This window comes from Cebus imitator, unplaced genomic scaffold (assembly GCF_001604975.1).
Source record: "Cebus imitator isolate Cc_AM_T3 unplaced genomic scaffold, Cebus_imitator-1.0 Scaffold40, whole genome shotgun sequence".
In the NCBI taxonomy this organism is placed as follows: Eukaryota; Metazoa; Chordata; class Mammalia; order Primates; family Cebidae; genus Cebus; species Cebus imitator.
In genome coordinates this window covers 6,712,295-6,740,046 of record NW_016107355.1, presented here as the reverse complement: position 1 = coordinate 6,740,046, position 27,752 = coordinate 6,712,295, and the positions used below count along the sequence as shown (strand labels likewise).

The following is a 27,752-nucleotide window of genomic DNA, read 5'->3' as shown; positions in this document are numbered from 1 at the left end:
TTTTTTTGTAGAGACAGGGTCTCTCTGTGTTGCTCAGGCTGGCCTGAAACTCCTGGCCTTAAGCAATCCTCCTGCCTCAACTTCCCATTGTATTGGTATGACAGACGTGAGCCACTGTGCCCAGGTAGTATCTGTTTTCTGGAGAGAATCTGAATGTGACCAGAGCTACATGTTTTGACAATTAACTAGACAGAACATTGATTTGTTAAAACTTTTCCCTAAAAATTAAGGAATACAGTTAGAATGTTACAAAAATAACAACAAGGGCACCTTACCTGAGCACTCAAGAAGTTACAATGTATTTTTTCTGTTACAAGTAAAATTTCGATGCTGCAAAATAAATAGCACTCAAAAATAATCCTCTCAGCAAGGCAATTTATTTCTATAGAAGGGTGCAGCTCAGGGATGGAGCAATGGTGGCTGCACACTTGGACAAGTGGGGAAGAGGTACTTATGTCTGACAGGGGTCATCCCTACTGCTGTGTCATTCCCCTATTGGTTAGGGTTAGACCGCACAAGCTAGACTAATCCTGATTGGCTATTTTAAAGAGAGCAGGGGTCCAAACTAGACTGGTAGGGTGCGTGTTTTGGTGGGAAGGACAGTTACAGGTGGGTCGGAGTAGGTAGCCAGGGGTGACCTAGGATCAAAGAAGGTGGCCAGAGCAGGTGACCAAGATGAGTCAGGGTGGAGCCAGGGGCTAGGGAAACAGATGTGAATTACTGATTAGAACCGGTGAAGAAGGTTGTTTACTGGAATTACAAGGAAGTTAAACTTTAAAATAGAGAATTAAAGAATAAGGGAGCTGAACATACTAACATACTGATTCTTTGAAGGGAAACTTGAGGTTCACTATAACATTCCTTAGTCTAGGTAGAGGGAATACAAGTGCCAGGAGCAGGAACATTTTTCAGGAAAGAATCTTGCATTCTGCCCCAAAACATCAGGGAATAAGCCATTGAAAACCCAACATTTATCTGTATCTGAAACATTTTTTGGTGGTCAGCATCAATCATTCACAAAATGTGCAGGAGAATCTCAACAAACAAATAGAACCAAGCATCTGTTGTAGCAACTCCTGGTACATGGCAATTGAACTGTATCATCAGCACATAGGAAAGCAGTCTCAACAGTAGGTTGAGATGCATCTGTGTGATCCAAAGGTATTATCTAGACAGCAGAATTCAGGTCAGTGAAGGATACTAACTATATACTTTTTCTTGTTTCATCCACTTGAAATCATCATTTGAAAATCAAAGGACAGTTCCTCCCAATCCTAGCCTTCATGGTGGCAGTCAGGTGCAGATTTTATATGTCAATAACCAGCAGTGAACATGAACTCAAAGAGCTTAGTCCACAACCAATGCTAATCCAGGTTCAGAGGTAAAGGAAAGAACAACAAAAACTGCAGAGGGTAACCAAGGCCAATAATTTGTCTTGCTAATTATTAAGTGGACGTTAACACACCTAATCCCATATTAAACACTTGCCTGAAAAATCAAATTCACCAGGACAAAAAATGGCATGTTTTCTAAGAGTTGATGGCTTTCATTGGATGAGTCTATAATTTAAACTGTCCTTTTGAGAGAGGGTTGACCTATGCTGCGTGCCCCTCCAGGCTCACTCACACCAACAGAGTTAATGAAGACAAACAGTCAGGATTCATTTGTCACAGAGGAATTTAAGTAAGTCTAGTGACAAAAAATCTTCGCCACATGGATTAATTTGAGCTTTTAAAGTCAACTACTCTAGTTTACAAAGTGTTTCCTGCATTCATTTAGAAATGTACCTTGACTCCAATCAAGTTTAGCCTAACTTTCCTAAACTTAAGCTGAGAAAATGGCCCTTTCAAATGTCACATGGGATCTGGGCCAACACTACCTCATTACATGATTCATGCTGTCAGAACTATATGCCAGAATTTGCTCTGATAACCAAAACCCATACTCCCACCAGTAATTGCTGAACATGACATTTGGAATTTTAATATTCCAGTGCCACTTTAAATCTGTTTTACACATTGCTTTGCTAATACGATCAACATTTTACTTGGCTTCCTGTACAAGGAACTGAAATTGTGCCCCACTTTATCTAAAGATGAAGCTGATAGACTCAGTCTGTTCATAGCCTTCTAACTGGGGATGGAGCGAATAGCTAGTCCAAAACTGATCTAGGCAGTGGGTAGCTCAGATGAATAGATATCGTTCTTGTACTCAAATAACTCAGCTGTTTTTGGAAAGGAAGCACATATGTACAGAAACAGTTGTAATATGATGTTATGTGTGTTATATGTGCTGTAATAGTGTGCAAGAGGAGTGTATAGGAGGAAAAAGGACAAAACATTTAACCTCTCTGGCCTCAGAGGTTAAACAAAAGAATGACCTTTGAATGAGTCTAGAAGGATGAATGTGAGATCACAAGGAGGGAAAGAAGGAAAGGTCATTACAGTCAGAAGGAAGCATCTGTGCAAATGCATGGGAATTAAAATACTGAAGTACATTTGGGCCATGGTGAAAGTTACTTTGAGTAGAAAGCTATAGGCAAGGAAACTAGAAAAATAGTCAATGGCAAGACATTTGAATATATAAAGGCTTTTTATGGCCTGGTGCAGTGAGTCATACCTGTAATCCCAGCACTTTGGGAGGCTGAGGCGACAATTGCCTGTACCCAGGAATTCAAGATCAGCCTGGGCAACATGGAGAAACCTACCCTCTATAAAAAAATGAAGATTAACTGGGCATGGTGGCATATGGCTGTAGACCCAGCTACTCAGGAGGCTGAGGCTGGAGCGTGGCCTGAGCCCAGGAGATGGATGTTGCAGTGAGTCATTTGCGCCACTGCACTCCAGACTGGGTGACAGAAGCAGACCCTGTCTCAAATAAATAAATTAATTAAATAAAGGTTGTTTATGTCATTCAGTGGGGTTTTGATTTCATCTTCTAAGATACAGTAAGCTGTTGAAGGAGATTCCATCTCTTTATGAAAGAAATGGAATTTTAGAATAATTTCTTCAGTTGTTTAATTAGAACAATCTACCTTTGTGGACAATTCACCAATAAATATGTAAATAACAAAAATAGTCTCCAGGTTCAGTTTATAGCAAAGACATTTATAATATTTAGCACATTATATTAGCTACTTGTTTTTAGTTTTAAAAACTCAATCTAAAATTATCCTGCCCTTTAAAGTCAAAAATCTAAACTTTGCCTTATAAGGAAACTAGCATATATAACAAATACATCTATCGATTCTCCTACCTATCCCAGTGGCAACAAATACAATTTGGAGATGATAGAAGAAAAGGTCAGACTTTCTCTTAGTATCTCTTGATCACCTTACAGAGCTCAACTCTATTGAAACTTTATCTTGTATAAAAGAATCTGAGGCCTTTCACATGAGAGCTGCCGCCATCGAAGCTACCGCAAAAGCTGCTGTCAAACACCTTTTTAGGACTAAGGTACAAGGTCATACCATGTTAAGCAGACCCTCTATACATACATGAGATGACATGCAAAGTATCCTACCCCAGGATAATATGAAATCCTGTGAAAGAAACTCAAACGTGAAATAATACACTTCTATAATAATCATAATAATCCTAAGCAAAAAAAAAAAGAAATTAAGACTGCAAACCGTATATCTATTATAACACCANAAAAAAAAAAAAAAAAAGAACAAAAGTAGAGAAAGGAAGAAGGGGCATAACACAAAGATTAATAGAATTAGAAAATGGAATTGATTAAAACCAGATCAGGTCAAGCATTGTGGCTCATGCCTATAATCCCAGCACTTTGGGAGGCCAAGGCAGGCAGGTCACAAGGTCAGGAGTTCAAGACCAGCCTGGCCAACATAGTGAAACTTTTTCTCTACTAAAAATACAAAAATTAGCCAGGCATGGTGGCACACACCTGTAGTCCTGTAGTCCCAGCTACTCAGGAGGCAGCAGTTGTAGTGAGTTGAGATCACACCACTGCACTCCAGCCTGGACAACAGAGCAAGACTCCAACTCAAAAAAAAAAGAAAAAAAAGAAAAATAGATCAAATACCATCATGTATTTGTCTCCCAGGGGATGATGCAATGGGATAAAATATTTTTTATATTTTCCTACTTTGCTTCTTTTTTTAATTTTTAAACTTCTGGTAATTAACATAATTCAACCAATGTCATTGTTGAAAAGTGGTATAGTGGTTTCCTAATGAATTTTAGAACAATGAATAAAGTCTAAAGAAAATAATATGACATATTTGCAATTATTTCTCCAGGGATTTAGGAAGTAATAAGATTGAAAATCTTCCACCACGTGTATTTAAGGACCTGAAGGAGCTGTCACAATTGTAAGACTGATGTTAATTTTGCCACCTCATTTCTTTATTTTTTTATTTTTTAAATATTGGTAAATATGCATAACATAAAATTAGCCATTTTTAATTGTGTAGGTGAATAGCATTAGCTACATTTATATTGCTGCACAACCATTACCACCATCTACCCCCAGAATGTTTTCATGTTGCAAAACTGAAACTCTAGCCACAAAACACTAACTTCCCATTCACCTTCCCCCTGTCCCTGGCTACCACCATTCTACTCTCTGTCTGTGTGAATCTGACTGCGCTAGATACTCAGAGAAGTGAAATCATGGAATATTTATCTTTTTGTAACAGGGTTATTTTGCTTAGCATACTGTATTCAAGTTTCATTTCTGTTGTAGCAGAAATGAATTTCCTTCCTTTTTAAGGTTGAACAATATTTTATTGCGTGTATATGTTGCAGTGCTTATCTATTCACTCCATTAATGGACATTTGAGTTGCTTCCATCTTTTGGCTTTTGTGGATAATGTTGCTATGAACATGGGTGTACAATTATCTGTTGATCCTGCTTTCAATTTTTTTTTTTTTTTTTTTTTGAGACAAAGTCTCACTCTGTCACCCCAGTTGGAATGCAGTGCTGTAATCTCAGCTGACTGCAACCTCCTCCTCCAGGGTTCAAGCAATTCTCCTGTTTCAGACCCCCAAGTAGCTGGGATTACAGGCACCCGCAACCATGCCTGGCTAATTTTTGTATTTTTAGTAGAGAGGGGTTTCACCATTTGGCCACGCTGGTCTCAAACTCCTGACCTCAGGTCTTGGCCTTCCAAAGTGCTGGGATTGCATGCATGAGCCACTGTGCCCACCCAACCCGGGTTTCAATTTTTAGGTATCTACTCTCAAAAGTAGGGTTGCTGTTTCATACAACTCTGTCATTTTATTTTTAATGTATGTTTCATTCTGTTTTCCATAGGAGTTTAACCATTTTACATTACCACTAGTAGTGCACTAGGGTTTTCATTTCTCCACATCCTTCCCAACACTTGGTATTTTCTGGTTTTTTAATAATAGGCATGCTAATGGATATGAAATGGTATCTCAGTGTGGTTTGTCTGTGGTTCCCAGTGATTAGTGATGTTGAATAACTTTTCATGTGCTTATTGGCCACTGGGCTATCTTCCTGCAGAAAAATCTATCCAAGCTGTTCACTCATTTTTTAATTGGATTGTTCAGGATTTTTGTAGCTGTTAGATTGTTGAAGTTCTTATATATTCTGGATATATTAATGTATCTTTGCAGATACATGATTTGCAAATATTTTCTCCTTTTGCATGGGCTGCCTTTTCATTCTGTTATAGTGTCCTTTGATACACAAACGTTTTTAATTTTTATATAGTTCAATTTTTAAATTTCTTCTTTTGTTACTTATGCTTTTGGGGTCATATCCAAAATGACATCAAATGTCATTGGCGTCGTGTCATGAAGCTTTTCCTGTATGATTTCTTCTAAGAGTCTTACAGTTTTTAGCTTTCACATTTAGATCTTAAATCTATTTTGAGTTAACTTATGTACATGGGGTGTAAGACAAGGATCTAACTTCATTCTTTTGCATGTAGCTGTCTACTTTTCTTAACACAATTTATTAAAAAGACTGCTCTTCCCCATTGAATGTCCTTGGCACCCTTGTTGAAAATCGTTTGACCATGTATCTGTGGGTTTATTCCAGACCTCTCTATTCTATTCCATTAGTCTACATTTCTGTATTTCAACCAGTACCACACTGATTCCTGCAGCTTTGTAGTACGTTTTGAAATTAAATAGTGTGAAATCTCCAATTTTGTTCTTTTTTCAAGATTGTTTTGGCTATTTGGGCTCCCTGGGTTTTCCATATGAATTTTAGGATGAATTTTTATATTTCAGCAAAAAAAAAAAGGCAATGGGATTTTGACAGATTGCCTTGAATCTGTAGCTTACTTTGAGCAATATTGACATCTTAATATCAAGCCTTCTAATCTGTGAACATAGCACATCTTTCCTTTCATGGTGTCTTCCTTATTTTCCTTCAGCAATGTTTCGCAGTTTTTAGCGTATTTATTTTTCACCTCCTTGGTTAAGTTTATTTAAGTATATTATTCTTTTGATGCTATTGTAAATGGAATTATTTTCCTAATTTTCTTTTGTGATTCTTCATTGTATATAGAGACACAACTGATTTTTGTGTGTTAATTGTGTATCCAGCAATGTTGATGAATTTATTAGTTCAAGCAGACTTCTTTTTTGTTTAATCTTTAGAATATTCTACTTATAAGATTACATCATCTGTAAATAGAGATTTTTTTTTTCTTCTTTTAAAATTTGGATACCTGCCTTTTATTTAGTTTTCTTGCCTAATTGTTCTGATGAGGACTTTCAACATTATGTTGAATGGAAGAGGTAAAAGCAGGCCTCCTTGTCTTGTTCCTGCTCTTGGAGAAAAACTTTTGGCCTTTTACCATTGAGTGTGGGTTTTCATAAACATCCTTTGTTACGTGAGATAGTTTCTTTTTATTTCTGTTTGCTGAGTCTGCTTCATTTTTTTTTATACAACCCATCTGTCATTGCCATTCTTTAGCTCTTTCCTTCTTTCTGTAACCGAGGCTCCCCAAGCAGTTCCTTCTATCCCCCTTTAACTTATGGCCTAACCTTCAGTAAATATTTTTGTTTATTTCTAATTTAGTTTTTGTAGAGGTGGGAGTCTTATTATGTTGCCCAGGGTGCTCGTATTGAACTTCTAGGCTTAAGCCTTTCTCCCACCTGGGCCTCCCAAAATGCTGGGATTACAGGCATGAGCCACCACACCCCGCCTAAATATTTTAAAAAAAGAAATTTTCCTGAGAAGTTTCCTTTAATCAATGATTCTTGTTTCAAGGTGTTGTTTTTCAAAGATTCTGAAATTTTTTCCAGTTAAATTTAGCTTTCAATTCTCTTTAAGAAGGCAGGTGACTGTAGCCCCAGTGACTCAAGAAGCTGAGGAAGGAGGATCCCTTGAGCCCAGGAGTTTGAGTACAGCCTGAGCGACATAGCAAGTCCCCATCTCTAAAAAATATATAAAAATAAATTCCCTTTCAAGTCTACTTTTCATTTCATGTTCCACAAATCACTAGTACAATACGTCACTTTTAAGATTTATTGTAAAAGATATGACATATGATTCCATTAATTCACATTTTGACTAAATGAGATTATTTTATTTCATGTTACTTAAACCACGTCTGATTCTATGCAAAATATAAAGTAGGTGTGGCTCTTTCTGGGTGCCCTACCACTTCTCTGTTGGGTTCCCTTTCTTGACAGTGCTACCTTCACGCCCATGTCTTATTAGCTCTCACTCTATTACTATCATAATCACAGAGTATTTACCACAAGCTGAGCACTGCTCTAAGTGTTTTATCTTAACAAATTCACTTAAATGTACAATCAACCCTGTGAGGCCAGTGCTATTGTTATGTCTTTATTTCACTGACAAATAAAAATTATATATATTTATCAGTACAGCATGATGTTTTGAAATATGTATACATTATGGAATGGCTAAATTGGGCTAATTAACATATGCATCATCTCACAAACTTATTTTTGTGGTGAGAACGTTTAACAGCTGCTGTCTTAACGATTTTCAAGAATACAGTACATTGTTATTAGCTGTAGTCAGCGTGTTGCACAATAGATATCTTGAACTTATTCCCCCTTTCTAACTGAAATTTTGTACCTTTTGACCAATATATCTCAGTCCTTCCTCATCTCCCTCTGGTAACCACATTCTATTCTCTACTTCTATGAGTTCAACTTTTTTAGATTCCACATATAATGAGATCACACGGTAATTGTCCTTCTATGCCTGACTTATTTCACGTAGCATAATGTCCTCCAGATTCACTCATGTTGTTGCAAATAATAGGATTTTCAGGTTTTTTTAAGGCTGAATAATATTCTGTTGTGTATGTATACCTTTTCTTTATTTAGCCATCCTTCGATGGCCATTTAGGTGGGATCCATACCTTGGCTATTACGAATAATGCTGCAGTGAACATGGGAACACAGAAATCTCTTTAATATACTGATTTTGGTTTTTTGGATATATATTCAGTAGTGGAATTTCTGGATCATGTAGTAGTTCAATTTTTAATTTTTGAGGAAGCCTCATACTATTTTCCATAACGGCCGTACTAATTTATATTCCCACTGCCAGTATGCAAGGGCAGCCTTTTCTTCAAATCATCCTCAGCACTTGCTATCTTTCATCATTTTGATAAAAATCACTCTAAAAGGTGTGAGGTAATATTTCATTGTGGTTTCAGTTTGCATTTCTCTGATGATTAAAAATGTTGAACATTTTTTCATATACCTGTTAGTCATTTATATGTCATCTTTTGAAAAATGTCGATTCAAGCCCTTTCCCTAATTTTTAACCAGCTTACTTGTTATCTTACTGAGTTGTTTGAGTTCCTTACATATTTTGGATATGAACCCCTTAGCAGACATAAGATTTGCAAATATCGTCCCCATCACACAGGTTGTCTCTTCACTCTGTTGATTGTTTCCTTGGCCATGCAGAGGCTTTTTAGTTTGATGTAATCCCATTCACCTATTTCACTTTTGTTGCCTATATTTTTGGGGCAATATCCAAAAAAAAATCATCACCCAAGCTAATGTCCTGGGGCTTCCCCTTATGTTTTCCTCTAGTCATTTTATAGTTTTACAATTTAAGAAGTCTTTGATCCTTTATGAGTTATACTATACTTTTATTCATAAATATTTAAAAGTAACCCAAAATAAAGAGAATCACTCCATTTACCCATACAGTTTTTGGAAATGACCTATTGCTGCTTTTTTTTTTTTTAAACAGGAATCTTTCCTATAATCCAATCCAGAAAATTCAAGCAAATCAATTTGATTATCTTGTCAAACTCAAGTCTCTGTAAGTATTCACAAAGGGGAATAGTTTTATGATAAAATTGCTTTTTAAATACTAACAAGGTATATTTTTACATATTTCTTTCCAATCATAAGCTTTATTTCTAGGACATTAGCTCTACAAAAACATATGAGTGCTTACTGGACTATAAACAATTATTAGCTTTATCTTATATATTTGTAAATTAAAAATTAAATGATGTTTTATATTTTTCTATAAGTCACTAGGAGCTTATGTTGATTTGTTTGCTTTGGCCCTTCAAAGGTATCTATGTATATTCATTACTTTCTTAACACTGGGTATTCAATAATTTATTATAAGCATTTTTACTCCACGATGGAATATTCTAGATTATATAAATCCTTACTTATACCATGCAAACAAAAACAGACAAAAATTTTATTAGAGTCTAAGAATTGCCTTAAAAGATAAACTTCAGGGCTGAGCACAGTGGCTCATACCTGTAATCATAGCACTTTGGGAGTCCAGGGCAGGAGGATTGCTTGAGATCAGGAGTACAAGACTAGCCTGAGCAACATAGGGAGACCCTGGCTCTACAAACAAAATTAAAATAAGCAAATTAGTTGAGTGTGATGATATGCACCTGGGGTCCCAATTACTTGGGAGGCTAAGGTGGGAACATTGCTTGAGCTGGGAGGGTGAGGCTGCAGTAAGCCGCCATGTTCATACCACCACACTCCAGCCTCGGCACAGACAAAGACCCTGTCTCAAACAAAAAAAAAAAAAAAAAAGAGATAAGCTTCAGTTTATTTAATTCAACTGTTCCCTCAGTAAAATGACATTTTATCAGAAAAAAATTATTAATTAAAAACTGCTAGTAAATTTTCAAGGATGTAAAACATCTCTGCTATTATAATACTGTCCAAAAGACAATGCCTGTGCATTTATTCCACACATATTTATCCAGTAGTTAAAATGCACAAAGCATTGTGCCATAATCTGTGAGGATCTAAAAAAACTCAAATAGAGAAGATAATATGTGTACAAATAACACAGTCAGAAGGAGGAGGTTTCGGGGAAGTGGGTGAGCTGAGTACAATTATTTTGTTCAGAATAAGTGTTAACTAAAAGCATTTTATTAAATTGTCCTTCACAAAAAACTCAATTTATTTTACCATGTATAACACATGTTCTTTTGATTGATTATTAATTTGATATTTTTAGCAGCCTAGAAGGGATTGAAATTTCAAATATCCAACAAAGGATGTTTAGACCTCTTATGAATCTCTCTCACATGTAAGTAGATATCTTTATTGTTTTTCACCATGATTTTAATCTTTGTTTCCATGTGTATTATGATAATGCCTCCAATCTATTAATATTTTCTACTAACTTGCTGCTATAAACTGAATGTTTGTGTTCCTCTAAAATTTATATACTAAAATCCTAACCCCAATGTAATGGTACAAGGAGGTAGGGTCTTTGGGAGGTGACTAGGTCATGAGGGCAGAACCTTCATGAGTGGGATTAGTCCCCTCAGAAAAGAGACTCTGGGCCAGGGGCGATGGCTCATGGCTGTAATCCCAGCACTTTGGGAGGCCGAGGCGGGTGGATCACCTGAGGTCAAGAGTTCAAGACCAGGCTGGCCAACATGGTGAAACCTTGTCTCTACTAAAAATACAGAAATTAGCCATCATGGTGGTTATTTCAGCTACTCAGGAGGCTGAGGCAGGAGAATTGCTTGAGACCAGGAGACAGAGGTTGCAGTGAGCCGAGATCCTGCCATTGCACTTCAGCCTAGAGAACAAAGCAAAATCTCTGTCTCATAAAAGAGATAAGAGACTCTGGAGACCACTCTTGCCCCTCCACCTTGTGAAGACAGAGAGAGAAGATGGCCATCTATAAAACGTGTGGTCCCCCATCAGACACTAAATCTGCTACCACCTTGATCTTGGTCCTCCCAGCCTCCAGAACTGTGAGAAATAAACATTCATTTTTTAAGCCACTCAGTCTATGGTATTTTTGTTACAGCAGCCAAGTGGACTGAGACATGTTTAAACAATAATTACCTCTTAAACCTTTGATATTGGACAAGATTATTTTAGTTTTCCACAGTCTGGTAGACTCTCATAGGAGACTTTTTGAATCTCAGGAAACCTGAGTGTGAGGGGAATTCACTTAGTCTTGTAAGAAGTTCTCCTCAGTTCTAATAACTGCTCACAGATACTGACGTTTGCCTAATGAGCTAGTAATTTGTATATATGCTGGATTATTCCATTTTGCATTGCTGTAAAGGAATATCTGAGGCTGGATAGTTTAAAACAAAAAGTTTATTCTGGCTTACTGTTCTGCAAGTTGTAAGAAAAGCATAGCACCACCATCTAATTTTGGTGAAGTCATCAGGAAAGCTTTTAATCATGGCAGAAGACCAAGAGGGAGTAGGTGTATCAAATGGTGAGAGAGAGAGACAGAGAGAGAAGAGGAGGTGCCCGCTCTTTTTAACAATTGAATCTCATGTGAAATAACAGAAGGAGAACTCACTTATTACTGCAGGAAGGAGTAGTAAGCCATTCATAAGGGATCTACCCCATGACCCAAACACATCCTACTGGGCCCCATCGCCAACACTGGGAATCAACTTTTGACATGAGATTTGGAGTAGACAAATATCCAAGCTATAGCACAGGGTACAAGAGCTACCAGATGAAGAGGAAAGAATTTACATAAGCAATATAAAATAATTATAAATAAAATCATTGCTCCAAACAAAGGAAGTTAGGAAGAAATCTTTCTCAATTTCCCCGTGTCACGGCATGATTGGAGCAAGCGTGCATGGATGAAATGGTAAACTTTGAAAAATATTTAATTCAAAGAATATGTCTGGTTGTACTTGTGATTGCCTGCTTTAGAAGCATTTTTTTAATTGAATGTAATTTTATAGCAGTTATTAGAATGATCCATGCCATGGAAATTAATCTTCAGTAATTTAGAAAATGTTGTCAGCCACCATTAACTCAGTAATCTTGCTTGCATTTTAAATCTGACACAGAACCCTCTTTTTGAATCTCAGGAAGATTGCTTAATAAAAGATTCCTTTCTTGTGTACAACATAAAGCAACCTGACTAAATTAAACAGAGCAGAATTTATTGGAAGAAAATGGCATAACACAAAATCTGAGGAACAATTTATAGTCACTGGAAATATCCATCCAAATGCCATTCAATCAGATTCAGAGTTCCGGGATAGAGAATCTACTTGATCGTTCCCAGGGCACTTATCTACTCGGGGCTAGGGATTGCCTCCAGTGAAGGTCCCACCATAAGTTCTCAGAAAGGGAGAAGTAATTCTCTCAAATGAAGTCAGAGCACTATTATCAGAAGAGTGATTGAGTGCTGGGCAGCCAAAGTAGCCAACAAAGAGTTACTATAATTTGTTGATAAAAGCAAAGCTTCAGCCTAAGACACATAAAGCAAAGTAAAATAGCAGTCAACACTCCTTCCTTCTGCATGTTCTGCTCTCCTGTCCTTGATGGTTTACAGAATACATGGATATAAATGAATAGAAATATCAGCAATTGACCTTGAACTTGATAGGACAAATTGTAATCAAGTTTTTATCTTTTCTTACTTTAGTTCTTTATACTCTAAAGACCATTTCTATTTTTTGCCAAATCACATGGCTTTATAGGCAAATAGAGTTAATTTGAAGCTCAGTTTGCATATTTAGTAGAACATTTCCTAGAAATAACTTGCCTCCATTGAAAATTCATCTCCTCCTATAATGATGCTAATACCTACCTCACGGAATTCATTTGAGAATTTTTTTCCAATACCTAGGAAATACTCAATAAAAGCTGTTGGTGTTGGTGGTAACACAGTCATAATTATTAATTATCCACATGGTATATTTATCAATAACGGAAGTCTCCCTATTAATGAAAGAAGACACTCAACAAATATTTATTGAACATTTTATTATGTACCAAAATCTAATGTGAGAGATAGGCATGTTAGCAAGTAGTTACAAATAACATAACTTCTTTTTTTTTCTTTTACTGTGGCACTTCCATGTTTAAAATATTTAATATTATTTTGTTATTTTTTATCGATTGACAAATAATAATTGCACATCTTCATGGGGTACATACATGTTTTGGTACATACACTGTCCAGTGATCACATCAAGATAAAGGATAATTAGCATATCCATCATCTCAAACATTTATCATTTCTTTGTGTTTAGAACATTCAATATCCTCCTTTTAACTATTTGAAACCGTCATTATTATTTACTATAGACATCCTACCATGGTATACAACATGAGAACTTAATCTCCTTTCTAGTCATAATTTTGAATTGTTTAACAAATCTCTCTCTGTGTCTTCCTTCTCCTTACCTTCCCCAGCCTGTAGTATCCTCTGTTCTACTTTTACTTCTGTACGATCAACTTTTTTTAGCTTCCATATATGAGTGAGAACATGAGGTGTTCAACATTATTCCTGGCTTATTTCGCTTAATGCAATGTCCTCCATTTCTCTCCTTGTTGCCCTCTCCTTGTTGCCTCAATGACAGAATTTCATTCTTTTTTTATAGCTGAATATTCCATTGTGTATATCTACCACATTTTTTTAATCCATTCATCTGTTCATCAACACCTAGGTTGACTCCATATCTTGGCTATTGTGAATAGTGCTGAAGAAGCATTGTTTGCGGTAATACCCAAAGCTCCTTACCTCACTCAAAGAAAACTAAGGACATGGACACACAAGGAGTGAGATTAAGAGGGGTGGTTTAATAAGCGAGACAAAGAGAAAAGCTCTCTCTCCTGCAGAGAGATAGGGACTCCTGAAAACGTCTTCCAGTTCTGTGGTGAAATGCACAGGGGTGGTGAGGGCGGTGTTGTTTATACACTAGCTTGAGGAGGTGTTTGATTTACATAGGGCCCAAAAGATTGGTTGGACCAAGTGTGTTATTTGCATAGCATGGGAAGAAGCTGACTGCCCCACCCTAATCTTTTATTATGTAGATGGTTCTCTATCTGGGTGCCACCATGTTGCCTGCTTCTTTACTGTACTCATGGTTGACAAAGAAAAGGGAAGATGGAGCCTCCATGTTGAACATGCTTGGCGCCTAGGTAGTCTTTTCCTATTGGCACAGCTGCCAGCACTTACCTGTGCAAGCTTCTAACTTGCTTTTCTATGTCTGCAGCTTGATTTTTCAGGCTGCTCTTTGTTAGAAAAGAAATTATTTGGGGGCTGCTTTTATTAAAAGGGAAAGCTTACCGAGGATTCTCTTATCCTCACTAACTGCCTAAATACTTTCTTTTTAGCGCCTGTACGGTGCTGCAATAAACATGGGGATGCAGATATCTTTTTGATATGATCTTTTTTCTTCGAATAGATTCCCAGGTGTGGGACTGCTGGATCATACGCTAGTTCTCTTTGTAGTTTTCTGAGGAACCCCTATACTATTCTCCATAGTGCCTATGCTAATTTACATTCCTGTCAATGAGTTCCCTTTTCTCCAGATTCTCACCAGACTAGCATTTGTTACTTTTTGGTCATTTTGATAATAGCCATCCATCCAACACTGGAGTAAGATATCTCATTGTGGTTCTGATTTGCATTTCCTTGATCATTAGTAATGTTGAACATTTTTTCAAATATGGGTTGTCCATTTGTATGTCTTCTTTTGAGAAATATCTATTCAGATCATTTTCCTATTTTTTAATCAGATTTTTTTCTTTATTTTTTTTTTCTTTTCTGTTTTTCTTTTTTTGATGTTGAAATAACATCGTAACTTTAATAACAAAAAAGCCGCTGAAGCACAGAAGAGAAAACACTTAAGTGTTCCCCTGAGGGTTAAAAAGCAATCACTTACAACAACAATAGGAGCTGTGTAACTGCATTTACATATACTAAACATTGAAAGTACAGTAAAGGTTTCTCTGGAGGGATTCATTCTGTTGATCACATTAACAATTTGTATTCTAAGGCATGTCTAACGCTTGTTATATTTATTAGGCCTATTTGCTACACTCAACCACACATTCTTTAGCAGTGAAAACAAGCTAATGATAATTACATGTAAGTTGAAAGTTTCAGAATCCCTAATGTTTTAGTCCTCTCAGTTTCATCTTAAGACATTTTCTTTCTACCGATAAAATGTAGGAAGTAAATATGAATGTATGATGACACTGACTTAAATGGAAAATCTTATTTTACCTTCTCTTTGTATACCAGATATTTTAAGAAATTCCAGTACTGTGGGTATGCACCACATGTTCGCAGCTGTAAACCAAACACTGATGGAATTTCATCTCTAGAGAATCTCTTGGCAAGCATTATTCAGAGAGTATTTGTCTGGGTTGTATCTGCAGTTACCTGCTTTGGAAACATTTTTGTAATTTGCATGCGACTTTATATCAGGTCTGAGAACAAGCTGCATGCCATGTCAATCATTTCTCTCTGCTGTGAGTATTTCCTGGTTCAAGGGGAATTGTAGTTTTGAAATATACGAAAGCATTATTATTAGAAAATAAGTTGCGTGAGTCGTAGAATTATGGAATTTTACATTTTTCTACTTTTTGCTTATATGCTGGTTTCACATTTTCTACAAAGCAAATAGAATTACTTTAGCAATAAGAAAAAAATATGTTCTTTTAAACTAGGAAATTTAATCACCTTACATGAATTAATGAAGCTCTCATTTATTAGTTGTCTCTCATACAGTGGCTCCAAAGACACAATATTTTTTTGAAACATCTAAAACCTTTTACTACAAATAAAATTGCAACCTTCTATGGTCATAATTTTATATACACGCCTGTGCTTACTTTTTTATTTGTGTGTCCAGTTCAGATATTGACTTAACAGCTACATGTTTTCCTGATCTCTGAGCTACTAGAAGTTTTTTCCACTCTAAGATATGTAAATAAGAAAATGTTTTTGGGGAATATTCATTTTTTTAAAAAGTTGTTGCAATGTCATGGCAAGAGTATTATATTAAATGAATACCGCAAAGAAAAGTAAGGAAGAGATCAGTCCTCAGGATGTTTGTAGTCTAGGTCAAGTGATCTAAAATTTATCCATGATCCCTTAAGCAAGCAAAGCATCAATCTACGCGAGGTTCTACTTTTGTCTGTGTGCTGCCTGCAAGTACAGTCCCCATCCTTATTCAAAGCCTAATGCCTATTTTTTTTTTTTTTAACTGCAAGCTATGTAAGAAACAGAACTCAGAAGTCGTTTAATATTGCTAACTACAAAATTTTTAGTAAGTTGTTTCTCTGGTGAAGTCTAGACTACAACTTCAGTGTTAAAGGCTTAGGGTCAGCCTTATGATTTATACAGTGATATGATTTTAGGGATTTTGTGTGAATGCTTGCGCAGTCCAAAAATCTCACCCAATTTCTGATATGTAACATTTGCTTAAAAAGAAATATGGCAAGTAGTGTAAGAGAGCTAATTCCTGGGATTGGAGAGCCTAAAAAGAGACAGAAAAAGATATAAAAATTGAAAGAGAGAACAGCTTTGCTTAGACCAACTCTGGTAAGTAATTTAAGCCCCTTAAAACTATACTGACTGCAAAGCAGTTCATAATTATTCATATCTCTTAAATTATAGGCTTCAAAATTCAGTCTTTACTCTATCACAGGAACTTGTGAATTACTTTCTCTAAGATTTTATATGATGCCCTGAGCTTGTTGATTTGGGAGAATTTCAGTGGAAGAACTGAACCAAATAATGCCATCCTCATCTAAGTCCCTAATTGAATGCTCAACATGATTGCATTTTGTTCATTTATTCAACACTTCTACCTGATGGGTCTAGAACAGAGAATACAATAGACAAGATCTCTGCTCTTAAAGACTTGCACTTTAAAGAAAATGAAGAAATGATTGCATAATTAACTCTAGAGAATGCTATGAGAGTGGTTACCAAAGAGAGTCTATGAATAGATCCCAAACTGTAAATGGATTCTTAGGAGAATAAAAATTCCCTTTTTCTAAGATAGAAGAAAGTTGGCTATTTTTTCTAGCATTAAAAGTATTATGGCTTATTGATGATTTAATGATACCTATTTATTTCTCTAAATTTGTGAAACTATGACTCCTCTAGGTGCCGACTGCTTAATGGGAATATATTTATTCGTGATCGGAGGCTTTGACCTAAAGTTTCGTGGAGAATACAATAAGCATGCGCAGCTGTGGATGGAGAGTACTCATTGTCAGCTTGTAGGATCTTTGGCCATTCTGTCCACAGAAGTATCAGTCTTACTGTTAACATTTCTGACATTGGAAAAATACATCTGCATTGTCTATCCTTTTAGATGTTTGAGACCTGGAAAATCCAGAACAATTACAGTTCTGATTCTCATTTGGATTATTGGGTTTATAGTGGCTTTCATTCCACTGAGCAATAAGGAATTTTTCAAAAACTACTATGGCACCAATGGAGTATGCTTCCCTCTACATTCGGAACATACAGAAAGTATTGGAGGCCAGATTTATTCAGTGGCGATTTTTCTTGGTAAGAAACTATAAGAAATGAATGTTCACATGTTTTTATTTCAAATCTTGCAACCAGATTTTGTTAGTAAGAATGAGGGTCAATTCTATCAGAATCCCCAGCAAGGATTTTTCTCCCCAAATTTTACTCTTATTATATAAGTCCAACTTGACACCGATTCATAAAAGTCACCAAACACCTGTATTTCCTGTATTCACCCTAAACATGCTAAGCAACATATATTTTGGCTCTTTGCTTTATAATATGAAGACAATGGTATTTACTATCTTTTCAAATTTATGTTTGTAGCCACAAACATCTTTGGCTTACAGGTATACATACAACTGTTCTAAATCAGCAATGTAAAAATATTCTCAGAGTACAGCAAAAAGTAACTGAATTTGAAAAAAAAAAAAAATCACTAGGCCAGGCACACAATGGCTCATGCCTATAATCTCGGTCCTTTGGGAGGCCAAGGTGGGAGGATCACTTGAGGCCAGGAGTTTGAGACCAACCTAGGCAACATAGGAAGACTCCATCTCTACATTTTTTTTTAATTAACTGGTGTGATGGCATGCATCTGCAGTCCCAGCTACTTGGGAGGCTGAGGCAGGAGGATTGCTTGAGCCCAGGAGTTTGAGGCTACAGTGAGCTATGATTGTACCACTACACTTCAGTCAGCAACAGAGCAAGAACCTATCTCTAAAAAAATTAAAAACAAAACGTCACTAATACTAGAGAGCTTAAAAACCCAAGATATTTATTGAATTATTGTAATTTCATTTCAATATCTCATTTTAAAATTAAACATTTTGTCATTCTTCATTACTTCCACAAAAGTTCATCCTAAAACAATTCATGATTTTTGTGGACTTTAGTTCTTCTTTATGAAGAAAAAAAAAAAACCACACATTATAGTCTTCGTATTTTTAGTAATAACACCTAAGGATATGTTTTATTTATGCTTGTTTTGAAAAATGTTCCTATGCATTAATAATACTGTTTGTATTCCAAATAGGTATTAATTTGGCCGCATTTATCATCATAATTTTTTCCTATGCAAGCATGTTTTATAGTGTTCATCAAAGTACCATAACAGCAACTGAAATACGGAATCAAGTTAAAAAAGAGATGATCCTTGCCAAACGGTTTTTCTTTATAGTGTTTACTGATGCATTATGCTGGATACCCGTTTTTGTTCTGAAATTTCTTTCACTGCTTCAGGTAGAAATACCAGGTACAATATTTTTTTCTTTCCTTAAAGAAATAATAAATCTGTTTGTGCAGTATTCTTTTAAGGAAGACAATTAAAATTCTTAACACTAAACAATTTAAAGAATTGTACATCAGAGCTGGGCACAGTGGCTCATTCCTGTAATCCCAGTACTCTGGGAGGCCAAGGCGGGCGAATCACTTGAAGTCAGGAGTTTGAGACCAGCCTAGCCAACATGGAGAAACACCATCTCTACTACAAATACAAAAATTAGCGGGGCATGGTGGTACACTGCTGTAGTTCCAGCTACTCAGGAGACTGAGGCACAAGAATCACTTGAACCCAGGAGGTGGAGGTTGCAGTGAGCCGAGATCATGCCACTGCACTCCAGCCTGGTAACGGAGCGAGACTCTGTCTAAAAAAATAATAATAAAAAAAAAAAAAAAAAAAAAGAAGAAAATTGTAAGTCAGAGTTATAGGTACTTTTGGCTCTGCCTATTGGCAGAGCTCAATACCTATATAGGTATTGAGCTATTATAGGTATATAATCATATATGAGGTATATTATAGGTATAATATATAATAGTATATAAGGGGTATATTATAGGTATTATATATATTATAGGTATATTATAGGTATAATATATATTATAGTATAATATATAATAGTATATAAGAGGTATATTATAGATATTATATATATTATAGGTATATTATAGGTATAATATATATTATATATACCTATAAAGGTATTGAGCTATTATAGGTATATAATAGTATATAAGAGGTAATATTATAGGTATATAATAGCTCAATACCTATAATACCTCAATATAATATGTACTGGGGAAGAATTGTTTGGTTTTTTTTCCATAAATGCCTAATAATACAATTACTATTGGAACAAAGGAGCAAAGAGTGACCAAAATAAATTACACACAGTGTTGAAATTCTGATAATTACAGGCTTAAGATGACTAGAAAGGAGAACAGGCTGAAACAATTCTCAAATAATTACTGCATTTTTTTCAGAATATAAGAAAATTTTCTTCCTATAATGCATGCAATTTAGAGAACAACATGGCAGATTGTCAGAGATAATAGAAGCAAACATTCTTGGCATTTAAAAATCATGTAGGTTGGCGTGGTGGCTCATGCCTGTAATCTAGCACTTTGGGAGGTAGATGTGGGAGGATCACTTGAGCCCAGGAGTTCAAAGTTGCAGTGAGCCATGATTGCACCACTGCACTCAGCCTGAGTGACAGGGCAAGATCCTGTCTCGAAAAAATAAATAAATAAAAATAAGAAAGAAAAAATAAACAATGTGCATTACATCCATTAGGATGACTACTATTTTTAAAAAACACACATACAAAAAAGACAAGTGTTGGTAAAGATGTGGAAAAATTGGAACCCTTGTGAATTGCTGGTAAGAAAACAAAATGGTACAGCTGCTATGCAAGAAAATATGGCAGTTCTTCAAACATTTAAACGTAGAGTTACCACACAATGTGGAAATTCTCCTTCTAAGAAAAAAAACAAAACAACTGAAAGCAGGGACTCAAACAGATATTTGTACACCCATGTTCATAGCAGCATTATTCATACTAGCCAAAAGGCAGAAGCAACACAAATGTCCATAGATTGGTAAATGGATAAACAAAATGTGGTACATACACACAGTGGATTAGTATTCAGTCTTATAAAGCAAGGAAATTCTGACAAATGCTGCAATATAGATGAACCGTGAAGATATTATGCTAAGTGAAGTAAGTTAGACACAAAAGGACAAATATTTTATTTCACTTACATGATGTTCCTGGTATAGTCAGATTCATAGAACATAGAATGGTGTTTTTCTAGGGGTTGAGGGAAGGGGAAATGGAGAGTGATTGTTTATTAGGCATAGAGCTTCAGTTTGGGAGATGAAATCATTCTGGAGATAGCTGGTGGTTATGGTACAATGATGTGAATGTACTTAATGCCACTGAGCTGTCCGCTTAAAAATGCTTACATGGTAAATTTTTATGTTATGCATATTTTAGCACAATGAAAAATGAAAAGTGCATATATCCTATTAAAAATATACATACATATATATATATATATATATATGTATAATGCAGTTTATATTCACATTTTAAAAATTTGTATGTAGGGGGGCCCAGTGGATCATGCCTGAAATCCCAGCACTTTGGGAGGCTGAGGTGGGTGGATCACTTGAGGTCAGGAGTGTAAGACCTGCCAGGCGCAAACATGGTGAAACCCCATCTCTACTAAAAAATACAAAATGTAGCTGGGCGTGATGGCATGCACTTGTAGTCCCAGCTACTCGGGAGGCTGAAGCATGAGAATGCTTGAACCTGGGAGGCAGAGGCTGCAGTAAGTGGAGATCACGCCACCACTGCACTATAACCTGGGCAATAGAGTGAGGCTCTGCTCAGGAAAAAAAAAGAAAAAAATGTTGTATGTATTAATACATAATTTTAATTGTGTTCTATACCATGGATGATGGTGATCGTATCTTACATTTTATGAACAACAAAAAGAAGGCCGAGGTGAGAGGACTGCTTGAACCCCGGAGCTTGAGACCAGCTAGACAACATAGGGAGACCCTGAGACCCCAACTCTTCAAAAAATAAAAATTAGCCAGGCATGGTGGCACATGCCTTTGGTCCCAGCTATTCAAGAAGCTGAGGTACCCTTGGGCCCAGGAGGCCAAGACTGCAGTAAGCCATGTTCACACCACTGCACCCCAGCCCTGTCTCAAAAACAAAAACAAAAAACAAAGAATGATGACAGCATCAATTAAATTATAATAAAAAGCAGAGTATTTTGGTATTAGTATATATACTAGCATGATTTTTAAGATGAGCTTAGCCAAAGGTACTTTTACAGAAATAAATATCTGGTCATAAAGCCCAAAAAATGCACACTTAGTTTTAAAATCAAATGGCAGAAAAGAAATGTATTGAAGAATATTCTAACAAATACCATACACTTTATTAAAATACTTTTCAAGTGTTTTAATTATTAGACACTCAAACTTATGACTTAAATGCTAAACAATATGGTATTTCCAAAAATATAATCATAATATGTAATCACTTTATGAAAAATATTTCTACCTAAAGGAATATTTTGGTTGATATTCAAGAAGAGCCACTGAGAAAAGAATGCCCTTCTTTTTCAGCACTAGAATTCCCTTCACACACTGGCACTCTGGAAAGATATCTGGAAACAAAAATAGACTTGGTATTTAATTATGTGACATCAAAGAAAAAAATTAAAACTCAAAAACGGGTTGGGATGAAAAAAACAAGGAAGTTGGGTTTTTATATCTTATAAACATCTGTAAACACTAAAGCTATTTCATTTTTCTTTTCTAGGTACCATAACCTCTTGGGTAGTGATTTTTATTCTGCCCATCAACAGTGCTTTGAACCCAATTCTCTATACTCTGACCACAAGACCATTCAAGGAAATGATTCATCAGTTTTGGTATAACTACAGACGAAGAAAGTCTAGGGACAGCAAAGTTCAGAAAACATATGCTCCATCATTCATCTGGGTGGAAATGTGGCCACTGCAGGAAATGCCACCTGAGTTAATGAAGCCGGCCGTTTTCACAAGACCCCTGTGAAATGTCGCAGATTTCTCAATCAACTAGGCTCAGTTCCTATTCATGACTGACTCTGAAACTCATTTCTTCACAGAGAATACTGTGGGGGGTGCTTCATGAGGGATTTACTGGTATGAATTGAATACCACAAAATTAGTAATTTATAATAATGACTAAGATAAATTAGTTTACAAGGACATGAGGAAAAATAAAAATGACTAATGCTATTACAAAAGGAAGTAATTATAACAATAATTTATATATATGTACATATTTTGCTTAAGAAATTAAGAGAAATCTACTTCAGTAACATTCATTCATTTTTTCTAACATGCATTTATTGAGTACCCACTACTATGTGCATAGCATTGCAATACATTCCTGGAAGTAGACAATGCAGAACCTTTTCAATCTGTACATTGTATTTAATTACAGGAGACTATACAAAGTCCATCTGCAGTTCCTACTTTAAAGTAGAGCTTTGCCTGTCATGTGCATCAGCAATAATCATAGGCACTTTTAAATAAAGGTTTAAAGTTTTGGAATACTCAGTGTAATTGCATCATAGAAAATGTCTGACTGTTTGCAAAATATATTCTGTTTTAAGAATCCATCTTATCTCTCCTTAAGTCTCCATATACTTGACAGCCAATACAACATATTTATTACTATGAAAAAATATGCTTTGCTAGAAACTCAAAACCAGTGCTTCTTTTGTCACTTCCTGCCCAGTTTTCTCTTTGCTTTAAATGAACACCATCACATAGGATTGGAATAGGAGCGTGTAAGTACCGCAAAGAAGTGGATCAGAAAAGCTAGAATGAGGATAAACATTTAGACCTGTGGAAACTCCTGAAATAAATCCTCGTATTGTCAGTTAACTGATTTTCTGCAAGGATGCCAAGATAAATATAAAAAGGCTTTTCAACAAACCGTGCTGTTTTAAGAACATACTTCAGTGGTTGCATTCACCCACTTTAGGTGAGTGAATATATGGTATGCAGACTATCTCAATAAAGCAGTTAAAAGGAGAAAGAGCTAGAATGCGCTGATTCAGGAACTTAATATCAGGAAGGAAAGGTCTGCATGTACCTACTCTCTAGTCTCTGAGTTATTAGAATTTTTGCTTTCATAATTTGAAAACTTTAAGCAGGAGAAGAAAATGTTTTCAGATAGTTTCAAATACACCAAAAATGTGTGAAACACAAAAATACTGGAATCAAACCATAATGTACTTATCGAATATATAATTGTATAGATTTATTTTGAAAATAAATTATCGGAAATTTAAATCTATTAAAAATGGATTGCTTTGGGTTTTTTCTTGCTTACTTGGAATAATCTCAGTAAGTTTTCCACATGAAGAACATAGTATAATTTCAATATAACTCAGAACACAATAGAAAACTATAGTTCTGCTTATAATATTCAATAATATAACTACTGATAGTTCTATAATAAATAAAATAGCCAAGTGCAGTGGCATGACTATTCCCAGGTACGTGAGAGGCTGTGTCCAATCTGGGCAACATAGCGAGACACTGTCTCTAAAATATAAATAAATAAATAAATAAATAAATAAAATAGGTGACAATTTTTAAATTTTAAAATAGCCTACAAAAAGTAAATAATAAAAAAAGCTTATAAACAATGAAAACAGTTCAAGTGTAGTGGCTCACACCTATCAATTCAGTGCTTTGAGAGGCCAAGGCAGGAAGATCATTGAGGCCAGGAGTTCAAGACCAGCCTAAGCAACAGTGAGACCCGCATCTCTACAAGAAATTAAAAAATTAATTAGCTGGGCATGGTGGCACATGCCTGTAGTCCTAGTTACTAGGGAGGCTGAGGTGGAAGGACTGCCTGAGCCCAGGAGTTGGAGGCTGCAGTGTGTTGTGATAGTGCCACTGCACTCCAGCTTGGGCGACAGAGCCAGACCCCTAAAATTTTTTTTAATTTTTTTTTTTTTTTTGAGATAATCTTGCTCTGTTGCCCAGGCTGGAGTACAGTGGCATGATCTCAGTCACTGCAAACTCTGCCTCCGAGGTTCAAGCAATTATCCTGATTCTCCTGTTTCAGCCTCCTGAGTAGCTGGGACTACAGGCACATGCCACCACGCCTGGCTAATTTTTATATTTTCAGTAGAGATGGGGTTTCACCATGTTGGCCAAGCTGGTCTCAAACTTCTGGCCTCAAATGATCTGTCCACCTCAGCCTCCCAAAGCCACCACACCCGGCCTAATTATTTTTTAAGATTATTTTAGGATTAATTCCTTAGAACTCCTATTACTAATTCCAAGTAATAGGAATTTTTTCCCCATGAGATGAAGTCTTGCTCTGCTACCCAGGCTGGAGTGCAGTGGCGCCATCTCTGCTTACTGTAACTTCCGCCTCCCAGGTTCAAGCAATTCACCTGCCTCAGCCTCCCAAGTAGCTGGGATTACAAATGCCCACCACCACACCCAGCTAATTTTTTGTATTTTTAGTAGAGATGAAGTTTCACCATGTTAGCCAGGCTGGTCTCGAACTCCTGACCTTGTGATCTGCCTACCTCAGCCTCTCAAAGTGCTGGGATTACAGGTGTGAGCCACCATGACCAGCTTTTGTTTTGTTTTTCTTCTTCTTTTTGAGACATAGTCTCTCTCTTGTCACCCAGGCTGGAGTGCAGCAACCTGATCTCGGCTCACCTCCACCTCCAGGGTTCAAGGGCATTCTCCTGCCTCAGCTTCCGGAGTGGCTGGGATTACAGGTGCCCACCACCATGCACAGCTAATTTTTGTATTTTTAGTAGAGACAGGAGTTTCACTATGTTAGCCAGGCCAGTCTTGAGCTCCCAACCTCAGGTGATCCGCCCACCTAGGCTTCCCAAAGTGCTGGGATTATAGGCGTGAGCCACCCCGCCAGGCCAAAGATTTTTATTAAAAAGAATAACTGTAAAAGAATAAAAGCAATACACACGGATAGAAGAAATTCAGTCCAAAAAAAATCGTGGTCTTAACCCGTTTAAGAGTCTTAGAAATGCTGTAAATTTACAAAGTACACATCTTAAACTTCCTTTAGCATTTAACATATTTTTAAACAACTTTCTAAAGGCCATTTGAATTTGACTTCCTGTCTCCTCCACCCATTCATTCTTCTACCCTTCCACCTCCTCAAATAGAATAACTCCAGTTTAATTTAATTTGATAAGCAATTACTAACATACTACATAACTATCTCCTTAGAACCTTCCATAGAAAATGCAACAGAAGCATTAAGTTAACTACAATTTGTATCAAGCTTTTCTTAGAAATGTAGCTATGGACCATGATCTAGGTCAAATCAATTCTCTAAATCAACCAAGCCAAAGTTGTTTTAAAAATTTAAAGTTTAGCCAGGCGCAGTGGCTCACATCTGCAATCCCAGCACTTTGGGAGGCCGAGGTGGGCAGATCACCTGAGGTCAGGAGTTCGAGACCAGCCTTACCAACATGGAGAAACCCCATCTCTACTAAAAATACAAAATTAGCCAGGCATTGTGGCACATGCCTATAATCCCAGCTACTCAGGAGCCTGAAGCAAGAGAATCACTTGAACCTGGGAGGCAGAGGTTGCGGTGAGCCGAGATCATGCCATTGCAATCCAGCCTGGACAACAAGAATGAAACTCGTCTCAAAAAATAAACAAATAAATAACATAATAAAAATTTGAAGTTTATATTAGGAAAACCTCAACTTTTATTTTTTATACTTTTAGTTGAAGAATTACTAATTCATCATACTAATACACCATCTCTCCTAATGACTGGGTAAACCTTAGCAATTTAAACATGGATAAGTAGAAGGCAAAAAACAAAGTGGAAGGAATACACAGCTGGAATTGTAACGCCATCCATTTTACTCGACAAACTGTCAAGCGAATTGCTCTGGGTAAGAGACCTCAAAAATACAAAAAGTGGTTTAATTTTTACAAAATTGCTCCTCTTTTAGAGAAAATCTTTCACTAGAAGCCTCACTCACTCTTGTTTTAAGCCGCTTTCTTATCTACAGACTAGGGCAATCTCACCCACTTTAATATGGCCTCATGTACTGTGTATAGACTGAAGATTCCCATATTTTTGCCTTCAGCTTGTTCTTTCTCCTAAACTGCCCACTTATGTATACAATTGCCCACTTGACATTTTCACTTGAGTATCTCACTGGCTTTTTAATGTCATTATTATGCATGAATCTAGAATCTGACATCTGATTCTCCTCCTCTAGGTCCCACCTTGCTGAATTGCACCCAATGGCCCAAGCTCAAAATCTGGGAGTCATCCTTGACTCTTCCTTCTCCTTTATCCACCATATCAAATCACCCAGGCCTCCCTTAATTCTACCTCATACACATTGCTTAAATCCATCCACTCTTCATCCCAATTCCCAGTACCTTAGTTTGGGCCAACATTATGTCTCATTGGGATATTTGCAATAACCTTTTAATAAGCCTCCATACCTCCAATTCCAATTTGGTCAGTTGATGTTTACAGGTATTTTGAGCTTACCAAAAAAATAAAAAGCAATCTTAGGGAAAAAAGAAATCGAGTGTTATACAGCTACTAGCACAAATGTTCTGCTTTGGGATGTCATATTACTTTGGGTTTGCCAAAGAAACGGAGAGAGAAGATTCTAAGGAATTGTCTCACATGATTATGGAGTCTGGCAGCTCTAAACATCTGCAGCGCCAATGCCCCAGTTGAAAGGCACACAGGCTCTTTAGAACCAGGAAGAGCCAGTGCCAATTCAAAGGCTGGCCTTGATACTGGAAGGCCAGGCCTTTAGGCAGAATTCCCCCTTGCAGGGGGAAGGTCAGCTCTTTGTTCTATTCAGGCCTTCCAGGGATAGGAGGAGCACAACCCAGGCTAGGAAGGGCAATCTGCTTTACTCTGCCTACTGATGTACATGTTAGCTTCCCCAAAAGCATCCTGACTGAAAAAGTGAGAATATTTTCTGAACAAATATCTCGGTACCTGTAGCTGTCAAGTTGAAACATAAAATTAACCATCACACATGGGGAGAGTAAATAATATAAGCCTGGATATTAATCAGTCTAGCTAGGTGGCTAGGTGTGATGTAGACTACTAGGATAGTGTTGACCAATTTCAGAGTCAAGATTCACAGGCATATTATTTTATCTCAGCCTGCTTACTTTCGGTAAACAGTAATGATACTTTTCTC

General features: G+C 36.5%; 1 protein-coding gene across 1 annotated transcript in view; it reads left to right on the top strand.

Annotated features, from left to right (window-relative positions):
- The window catches only part of RXFP1 (relaxin family peptide receptor 1), a 154,821-nt gene extending 130,957 nt beyond the window's left edge, over window positions 1-23,864 (top strand). Inside the window, exons 12-18 of the mRNA XM_017526017.1 lie at window positions 4,262-4,333; window positions 9,190-9,261; window positions 10,444-10,515; window positions 15,463-15,692; window positions 17,338-17,748; window positions 18,746-18,964; window positions 22,329-23,864. Of these exons, the coding sequence (XP_017381506.1) occupies window positions 4,262-4,333; window positions 9,190-9,261; window positions 10,444-10,515; window positions 15,463-15,692; window positions 17,338-17,748; window positions 18,746-18,964; window positions 22,329-22,582 (1,330 nt within the window). The 3' untranslated portion in view covers window positions 22,583-23,864. The remainder of the gene's footprint in view (window positions 1-4,261; window positions 4,334-9,189; window positions 9,262-10,443; window positions 10,516-15,462; window positions 15,693-17,337; window positions 17,749-18,745; window positions 18,965-22,328) is intronic.
- Window positions 23,865-27,752: the final 3,888 nt, after the last annotated feature.